Source organism: Cherax quadricarinatus, chromosome 23 (assembly GCF_038502225.1).
Source record: "Cherax quadricarinatus isolate ZL_2023a chromosome 23, ASM3850222v1, whole genome shotgun sequence".
In the NCBI taxonomy this organism is placed as follows: domain Eukaryota; kingdom Metazoa; phylum Arthropoda; class Malacostraca; order Decapoda; family Parastacidae; genus Cherax; species Cherax quadricarinatus.
The window spans coordinates 8255788-8266328 of NC_091314.1; the positions used below are offsets into that span (position 1 = coordinate 8255788).

Genomic DNA, 10541 nt, shown 5'->3' on the forward strand with positions numbered 1-10541 from the left:
CGAACAGAGGAAATGTAGTTTTAGTGCCTGAAATTACAGTGTTTATTTTGGACTATTTTTAAATTGGATTTTTTTAATTTTATGTAAAATTGTCCAAATTACCAACTTCTATGCACTTTCTCTTGGCTATTTTAAGCCAATTTCACTGGGGTAATGAAATTGGCTTAAAATAGGAATCAAAGTGGGAAAAATCGCCAATGTGTCAATTGTGCCCAAGGCTGCTAACTTTGCACCTGCATAATTCTGTAAGTTTTTCATCAACTTTTGTATGTTTGGCATCATTACCTTCAGAAAAGATTCTCTACCATTTCATATTTCTTTTTAAAATGTGGACACTTGAGAGCAACATTAATTTCTGGGGTCTGGACAGTGAAAGGGTTGAGCATGTTAAACAGTCGTTGATGCTGCTGAATGGCTCTTGATCCAAGGAGTTAGAGCTACCCTATCCCTCTCTGGAACTAACCTGATTGCCTATTATTCCTCACAACTTTTATGACCCTTACAGGTTAAATTTCTCCATGAATAAAATAATACTATATTAAATCTTAGATAAGGTAAGGTAACCCTTGTATATGTATCATATATAGTACTGTCAAGATGAAGAATTAGACACGTGCAACATCTGGGTATCTTTATTATAGATGTTGCACCATCCAATGGCTCTACCAATGACTCTGTAATGATAAAGTCACTGGATGGTGATTTTTTTTTTTTTTTTTTTTAACAAGTCGGCCGTCTCCCACCGAGGCAGGGTGAAATGTCTACAATAAAAATACCCAGATGTTGCAAATGTGTCTAATTCTTTAAGATGACACTTATATCAGACTTCTGTTGAGTTTTACTCTAATGGTAATATTACCTACCTGCTTCATGTTGACCAGCTGACCTTCTAAGCCATCAATATCGTCAAGCAGCTTGAAACACTTCTTACATACGATGCTGGAGTGAACATTGGCAGTATTCAGCTCTTGGTTTATGATGGAGCCTAAGACATTGTGGATCTGCATCTTTCCAAAAGATGTAGTGACCTGTTTAGAAGTTGCAGTGGAGTGAGCTCAGGATGTCATGCCAGTAAGCACATGAACAATGGACAACCATAAGAATCATGCTGGAATTTGTATTCTACAGCTGAATTATAAAAAGATGACCAAAAATGCAAGAGTAAAGAAGAGAGTATTACAACACGAATTAACTCTTTAACAACTGCCAAGAGTAATACACAATTAACCCACATACAGGAGAGAGGAGCTTAAGATAATATCTTGGTCCAACATGGACCAGTTACAAAGTCACACTATGTGACTTTGTAAATGGTTCAAGTTGGACCAAAATGTCATTGTAAGCTCCTCTCTCTTATGTGGGGGTTATCTGTGTATTGTTCCAGTCATGGTATTCTGCCTTTTTGTTCTTTGCCAGGAGTAATATCCTAAATATTTTTTGCTTTTGTTTCTACTGAGCATAATAAATTGGAGGTACATAAAATTTCAACAATAAAATGATTGAATCTTGGCAATGCTATGTTTGTTGAGTAAATAACTCAGCATGCATTCAGATGAGGAAGAGTGAATGCTGCCTTTCTTCTGAATCAGTGAAGGAACACATTTTTGCATATACAGTGAGAAAATGATTAGACACTGAAACTGATTATACTGTAAGAAGTAATAAAAAAACTTACAGTATTATCATTTTCAATGTCTTATCATTTTCTCAGTGTATATACATAAATGCGTTTCTTCAGCGATTCAGAAGAAAGGCAACATAATATTTAAATGAAGGAATGTTTAAACTTCGTAGTTACATACACAGTATATTTTTAAGACATTGACCATCTCCCACTGAGGTGGGGGTGACCCAAAAGTAAAATGGAAATGCATTCGCCATCACTCATTTAATAGCTGTCTTGCCAGAAGTGTACCTATTTCATAATTAAAATGACCCTCTGAACAGCAACATCTTCACCACTCCTGAGTGCAGGCACTATTTCCCATCTCCAAGACTTAAGTCTGGCTAACTGGTTTCCCTGACTCCCTTCATAAATGTTAGCATGCTCACACTTCAAATAGAATTAAAGTCATAAAAAACACTTGCTTCCACTCATTCCTATCTAACATGCCCGCACATGCATTTTGGATGTCCAAGCCCCTTGCACACAAAACTTCCTTTACCCCCCTCACTCTAACCTTTCCTAAGATGGCCCCTACCTCTCCTTCCCTCCACTACAGATTTATATACCCTTCAAGTCATCTGATTAACTTTGTATCAGCCATTATATCTTTTATCCCACATCTCTCCCCTTCTACTATAACCTAACCTAAACCTCACTATTCAATAAACTCTTTACTGCATTTAGTAACCTGCTCAGTAGAGTTTATGTGCAGATAGTGAAGCTCAAACAAGGGGACAACTTCCTAGTAAAAATAGGATGTAGACATGGATGTTTTCTGTACATATATGTGTGTGTACTCACCGAGTTGTGTCTGTAGGGTTAAGGGGCGGTATTAGTTGCGCGGCACGTGAGCGAAATTTTTTCGAAAAATTATGAAATTGAGTTATTCATATAGAAAAATAGCTTAACTCTTTGGCAACACAATGGTACCAGAATCAATGTTCAATGACGTTTCTACAAGAAATTATAGTCATTTATATCAGGTATGGTGACGGCGATGTGCGTAGAGCATCTGCTCTCAACCCATATATTTTTTGGATTTTTTTCCTTGTTTTTTAATGCTATTTCTGGCATTATTCTTTCTAATATAATAATTGACTATTTGGCATCATAAAAAAGTAGGCAGAGCTTATCCGTAGACTCCAACCAATCAGGAACCATCTGGAAACACTGGCAGTATTCCCGCTCCAGAGAGAGGCAGGAGAAATCACTTCATTATTACGCTTATATCAACTCTACAGCTTACTTATCTATCAGAATTGATCTAATATGATATAATAAACACTATAAATAACAAATAAATGTTATATACTCTAAACTGAATAAAATAGGCCATAATATGGCGAGAGTCCACCAGCAATATTCGATAAAAAATTATTACCCCTCGTCTCCATGTCGTATTCTTTGGCCTTCAGTAAGAGAAAACGGTGCTTTGAAGAGGATAACTGCATTAGAACATCAGTTTACTAAGGAAACCACCAAAACAAACTGGATTTTCGCAAAAACAAAACAAAAAAAAAATTTGAGACTGCATTCCAGGCCTATATCTCGGAAGTAACTTATTCACTTATTTCTCTTTCCTACGCCTTTATTACTTAAGTAGGATGATACTTACAGAAATTGTAAAATAATGATTGTTCTTAATTTTAGTGATGCACTTTTGGAAATATTCCAAATATTTTGGGATTTATGTGGGAGAAAAGGGCATATTTTTTGGCAAAAGTCTAAGAACTAACAAACTTTATTTTTTTTGTGGAATAAAAATAAGATATTTAGAGGAAAGTGCGTCATGAAAAATTCGTATCAGCATTGTTCTCTCGGTACCAAGTACCCAAACAACCTTACGTCATCCCATATAGGACTACGATCCTGCCAAAGGATATTTTCAGTAAATCATTCTTTTTTCAATTATTGTTTGGAATATCTTATTGACAAATATTTACAGTAAATAGTGTAAATACATTGTCTTGTGCACCAACAATGAAAGAAATCTGACGGTAAAAAAAAAAATTGTTGTTATACTGCCACTTAAGACTTAGCTCCTGGTCCCATCTCTGAGACAACTTTGATTAGTATCACTGACTTTTGGCCTTTCAGGCCTTATATCTACCCTTGTTCTGTGTACTGAGTGTGCTTCCACCACTGCCTCATCCAAGTCATTCCACTTTTCAATCACCCTAAGTCTGAAGAAATATGTCCTTACATCCCTATGGCTTATCTGTGTATTTAGTGTTGACCTGTCCCTTTGAACAGTCGGTGTGTGTGCGCAATGTGCATTTATGTAAACCTGTATTTTAACAAAATATATGTGGAATCAAAATAATGTTAGTTTTGCATCCTTATTCCTACCTCCACTCTTAGTAGAACCTCATGTCATATGTGATTTAACACAGAACTCAGTCAATGGAACAATATAAAGAATATTATGAAGTGTCTAGAAGACAAAACTCCACAGAAGTATCCAGGAGAGATAAAAGAAGTCTGGAAAGGCTTACAGTATATCAATAGAGTACAATGGACAGGTTTTTCAACACGGTACACATATTTGCTAGTGTCAAGTACAGAAAATTTACTACAAAATAGAAAAGCAGGTGAAATTAACAATTTGAATAGGCTCTAATTGTACTGGAGAACTGAATCATTACAAAATGTCCCTCTGGAAGAAAAAACGTGTTTGGTCAATATATACCACTAGTAGTGATTTACTAAGGAAAAACATGATTCCTTTGACTGGTGAGTTTCATATATCTAGCTGTGCTTCTTGTAGTGAGCTTCATCAACATTTCTAAAATATACTCCTTGTTGTAAAATAATAGAAAAAAGAAAAATGCTATAAAAACATTAAAGGCTGATGTCAACACAGGCTGGTTGCTGTTAACAAATCACAAAGCAGTCAGAAGACCCTTCATATTACCCCACATTAACACAATGCTGCATTTCAAATCACTTGAGCTCAGATTCTGATCTACATTTTTGTCCAAAGAGCATCAATTACACTTGCATAACTTACTTCTTCCAAGTGATCAATGTCATTCTCTCGTGTATCTGTACCAGCCTCTTTTAAGACGTGTGATTATTGACATGGTACTGCTGCAACAAGTCACCATGCATTGTTTCTCCTTAATTTGAGAGTCTGTAAGTTGCCAAATGGAGATTTCTTTCTGGGCTAAGTTACCATTGTTGGCGACTGAGGCATCCATTCTTGGAAATTAAGTCACGAGATGAAGCTATGGGCGCATAACACATCACTGTGTTTATGCAAGTTCACTAGTTGGACGATTCTTGTGTTGGCAAAGGATTTCTGTTCAGAGAGTTAGACACAAATATTATACAAACATTCAGAGTACTGTACTCAAAAAAACAGAAAAGTTAATACCAAGTAGCCAGTGTATAAAATGTAAATAAAATAATTGAAAACAAAATGATTAAATTTGAAACTAATATACAAGATACAGATATCAAGGAACAAAAATAGCAGTGACCAGACACAATAGAAAGAACAGATCAACTTTGGAAAAGAGGAAATCCTTGAATGGATCCCAAGAGACAATAATATGAAAAACAACAAAAGGCTTATCACTTTAAAATAGGTATTGTTAGATGCAAGTATTTAAAAAGCAGGGAGACTAAAGACCTCCACCCAGCATCATTAATTTACATAGGTTGAGATTGTGTAAATGTATAACGTCTATGTGAAGTATATATACGTATATCTGTACATGTGATGCAAATAAACCTACACAGACAAAAAAACACTACCATGAGTAAAATGAGTTTACTATATGTTCTGGCCTTGCACTGAGGATATCTTCAGGATATCTTCAATGAGAGACCAAAAGATACAGCATTTACTACAGGCTTTTGTTTTACTTTCTCCATATGGGTTTGCTGGTGCTGCTGACCTGTGCTTATTTATATATTGTATGACTACATCTTAAATTATATTTTAATATTAAGGTATATATTGATTATTATGTTATACCTTTTCAGAGAAAACTTCCATGCCACCCTTGGCAAACATGCCAAGATGTACATTGCACACAAGACAATGTGGGGTTGCCGAGCCTCCAGTTCTGTTGATTTTTGGGGCAATTTGTGGAATCTGAGGCAGTGGAGGGTGAAGCTGTTGTGGCATTGGTTGTGGTAATGGTTGTTGTGGGTGCTGCTGTGGGGGTGGTGGCGGTGGTGGCTGCGGAAGTTGTTGCTGCTGCTGCTGCTGCTGATGTGCTTGCAATTGGTGTTGCTGTTGTAGTTGCTGTTGCTGCATCTGCTGCATCTGTTGCAACCCAAAAGGCTGCCATTTTTGCAACATTTGTTGTCGATTGTTCCAATCCATCTGTATAAAACAAGTTAGAATTATTTATCATAGGCAGTTACACCTACCATCCGACTTACGACCTGCTCAACTTACAACCACTCGACTTACGACCGTGTTTTTTATGCCAAATTTCTGGGAAATAAACAACTATTTGTGTTGTACACAGTGTTTATCCTAAACCTTACAGTATAAAATACAGTACCAACAGCATAAAAAGTAAAGTAAAACATGAAATACCAAAATAAAACAATAAAATAAAGTCATTACAAAAATGTTTTGTTGATATTCAGTAGTAAAGTTCGACTTACGACCATTTCAACTTACGACCGGTTTCTCAGAACCGAACTCGGTCGTAAGTCGGATGATAGGTGTATTATTATTAAGGATAAGTAATTAGTTGTAGGTAGTAGGTTGGTAGACAGCAACCGCCCAGGGAGGTACTACTGTCCTGCCAAGTGAGTGTAAAATGGAAACCTGTAATTGTTTTACATGATGGTAGGATTGCTGGTGTCTTTTTTCTGTCTCATACACATGCAAGATTTCAGGTACGTCTTGCTACTTCTACTTACACTTAGGTCACACTACACATGCATGTACAAGCATATATTTACACACCCCTCTGGGTTTTCTTCTATTTTCTTTCTAGTTCTTGTTCTTGTTTATTTCCTCTTATCTCCATGGGGAAGTGGAACAGAATTCTTCCTCCGTAAGCCATGCTTGTTGTAAGAGGCGACTCAAATGCTGGGAGCAAGGGGCTAGTAACCCTTTCTCCTGTATAAATTACTAAATTTTAAAAGAGAAACTTTAGTTTTTCTTTTTGGGCCACCCTGCCTTGGTGGGATACGGCCAGTGTGTTGAAAAAAAAAAAAAGTAATTAGTTTACTACAATCTTGCAAATAATGTATCACTGAAGGTATATACGATTTTTATATACTTTTAACCATACTACAATCACTCAAAAATTACTAGTACAGCAATTGTATATACTATCTAATTTCATAATTAAAATAAGATGAAAATAAAACAAGTGTCAGAGATGAGAGTAATTTGAATTTCATTAGAAAAAAGTTACAGGGATGATGAGTAACAATAGTGGTGACATTTGTAATAGCACTGACAACTGTGATAATAGTAATTACTATTATCATCATCATCAAGTTAAACACTAAATCCAAAAGAGCCCATGCTAGTAGTAAGCTTAATCCTTTGAGTGACCCCTCACATAAATCTATGTTATTCATGCCAGGCCCCTCACGCAGATCTACATTATTTGTGCTGGATCCTTCACGCAGATCTACATTATCCATGTCAGGTCCCTCATGGAGATCTACATTATTCGTATACTAGTGAAACAGCCAAAAAAATCTGATCGATTAGAGCAATGGAATTGGCTTAAAATAGGACCAAGTGGGTGAAATTATTGATGTGTAAATTGGACCCAGATCGCTAACTTTGCACCTGCATAATTCTCTAAGTTTCCCATCAAATTTCAAACTTTTGGTGTCATTACCTTCATAAAGATTCTCTACCATTTTTCAAAAGATTTTAAAAAAAAAAAAAAAAAAAGCAGACAAACTAATATTAATTTTAGTGGTCTGGACAGTGAAGGCATTAATGATGGTTGCAGTTGTGAAGATAGTAATGATGACTGTTGTAATGGTGGTGATGATAGTGATGATTGAAGCACATGGTAATGACAATTATGATAATAAATGTGATGATGATGGTAGTTGTGGCGAGGACAACAATGGTGGTTGCAGGTGTGGTGTTGGTAATGATAACGGAAGCAGTAGTGATGATGGTAGTTGGCCTGATAGTAGTAATCATAGCAGTTGTGATAATAATAATGGGATAGTTGTGAAGGTAAAGATGATGATAGCTATAACAGTGATAGTAATGATAATAATAGTTGTGATAAGGATGGTTGTAACTGTGATGAAAATGATGATGGGTGCAATTGTGATGATAATAGTGGAGGTTATGATGAAAATAATGATGGTTATAGTTATGATGATAATAAGTCGCAGATGTGATGATAATAATGATAGCTATAGTGGTGATGCGAATGATGGTTGTAGATGTGATGAGAATGATAGTTGTAGTTGTGGTGATGAGAATAATGGTTGTAGTTGTGGTGATGAGAATAATGGTTGTAGTTGTGATGAGAATGATGGCTGTTGCAGTTGTGGTGATGATATGGATGATTATAGTTATAGTATGATAACCACAGCAGTCATGATGATAATGATGGTTGCTGAGGTGATGATAATGATGGCAGCAGCTGTGGTTCTGAAAATGATCATAATACATTAGCTGTAGTGCCAATTAATACTGATAATAATTGCAAGATTTACTTTACATCACATTATTTTTTCTTAGGACTATAATTACAATTATTATTTAGATGTTGAAGTTACTCCAGCAGAAATAGTTACTGTAAATCACTTTTCATTTGAGACTATGATTATAATACTTTCAAAGATATATAAATAAAATTGATATAATTTCCTTTCAGAATAAAGATAAATGGATATACTTTCATTCAGGTTCAATATACAAATTTTGTTTACAATTATCTTGTATAATAACTAATGAGCAAATTAATCCAGGATAATCCAATAAAGTCAAACAACTCTCTAGTTTAAAGAAAGGTTTATTATAAACCTGGAAAACTACATTAACGATATTATTATTTTAAGCAGAAGCCAAGAATTTATAGATATTAATATGGTAATAAAGTAAATTTAAAGAAATTTGAAAAAATATAAAAATACAAATATTAAAGAGGAAATATGTTTAAATTATAGTGGAGGTATGTTAAATTTATTAACAAGAAGGCTGACAGTCAATCTCGGTAACTTAGTGCTTGATAAATCTGAAAAATAATAAACTATATCAAATTAGAAACATCAACTTCCAGGTTGTCAGAGACGAGACATGTAAAAACTAACAAAATATTTGCATTTAAAACAACTGAGCTTAACAAATGACTTTCAGACACGAAGAATAGACCTCCAGTTTTAATTGAGTTAAAAGACAAACACTATCAAGAATTACAAGATAAAATATAAGCCATTATAAAGTAGCGTTACTGGAGTCAGTGCTACCAAGGATTTCCAGGGAAGCATCATCGCTCCACCACTCCACCGCCATATTTAAAAGCAAAATCTCCCACTCGTCGCCCCTCGCTAGCTGGTGAAATGAAGGAAATAAGATAAAGGGCATTATAGCATGCTATACCTAGAGTATGGAGAGTGAGAAATGAAGGAAGTGCTAAAATAGAGGGTTGCTTGGAGAATGCAGCAGCGACGCCAACAACGGCGGGAGTGGGCGCTTGTTTTGTTCCAATAATGTTGTGGAGATGCTGTCTCGTTCTGCCTCGTGCTGCATACATTATACTCTCTTAAAATATATATCTTTAAGCTACATTTTGTTTCTCCTACGTACACCGGGTTGAAAAAAAAAATTACAAGGTCTACTAACAGTGGGTACAAACTATCAAATGTATTAACCAGGAAAAATATCATCAGTAACTAAAGTCCCATATTGTACATGTTCAAATTGAGATGAAGTTTGTTCCAGTTTGGGGGCCCAGTCCCTGGACCCATTACGTACCTCTGTAATCTGTAAATACCTTTGTAACTTGACTCAAGAAATCGTAATGACACGATTGCAAATAAACCATACCCCCGGCCGGGATTGAACCCGCGGTCATAGAGTCTCAAAACTCCAGCCCGCACGCGACGGGCTGGAGTTTTGAGACTCTATGACCGCGGGTTCAATCCCGGCCGGGGGTATGGTTTACCTTTGTAACTTGTCATGATTGTGACCAGACTTACCTGGAGTTCATTACCTTTGTAAATTGTGAGTTCATTACCTTTGTAAATTGTGAGTTCATTACCTTTGTAAATTGTGAGTTCATTACCTCTGTAACTTGCTCAGCTATCAAAACTTTGGAGTCCAGTCCCTGGACCAATTATGTACCTCTGTAATCTTTTGACTACCGCCCACAGGATGGGTATGGGGTGCATAATAAACATATTAAACTAACTAACTTATTGCTGAACAACGTTACACTCTTCACTGTGATAAAAACTATTTAAACCCACCCAGTGCACTGTTGTTGTTCAGGATGAGTTTTAACTGTTGTTATTGTTTGTGGTTGTTATTTGTTTAATAATAATAATAATAATAATAATAATAATAATAATAATAATAATAATAATAATAATAATAATAATAATAATAATAATAATCTTTATTTTCTACAAATACATGTACAAGGTATACAGTCTTAGCTGACATCAATGACATACTACTATATAGAAAACCGCTTGTGACAGAATGAACAGGTAAAAGACGGGGTGTTGGCCTGTATATCATAGTCACATACTCAGAACTACTAAATGCCTCAAATGATGTAGTTGAAGTTTTAGTAGTAAAGATCGAGAACCAAAACCTGGTCATTGTGGTTGTATACAAGCCTCCGGATGCAACGTCCCAATAATTCCAGGAACATTATTATTATTATAATCAAGGGGGAAGCGCTAAACCCGG

At 35.6% G+C, this 10541-nt stretch overlaps 1 protein-coding gene across 4 annotated transcripts in view; it reads right to left on the reverse strand.

Annotated features, from left to right (window-relative positions):
• The window catches only part of LOC128685783 (ADP-ribose pyrophosphatase, mitochondrial), a 55723-nt gene extending 45690 nt beyond the window's left edge, over positions 1–10033 (reverse strand). The window contains exons 1-3 of one of the 4 annotated variants that reach the window (XM_070087853.1): positions 9886–9921; positions 5649–6002; positions 860–1028 (exon numbers count right to left, since the gene is read on the reverse strand). In XM_070087853.1, coding sequence (XP_069943954.1) covers positions 860–1028; positions 5649–6002; positions 9886–9906 — 544 coding nt within the window. In that variant the 5' untranslated portion in view covers positions 9907–9921. Of the gene's footprint in view, positions 1–859; positions 1029–5648; positions 6003–9041; positions 9187–9224; positions 9360–9885 lie in introns of those variants that run through there. The other 3 variants (XM_070087850.1, XM_070087851.1, XM_070087852.1) reach the window with 3 other exon arrangements.
• Positions 10034–10541: the final 508 nt, after the last annotated feature.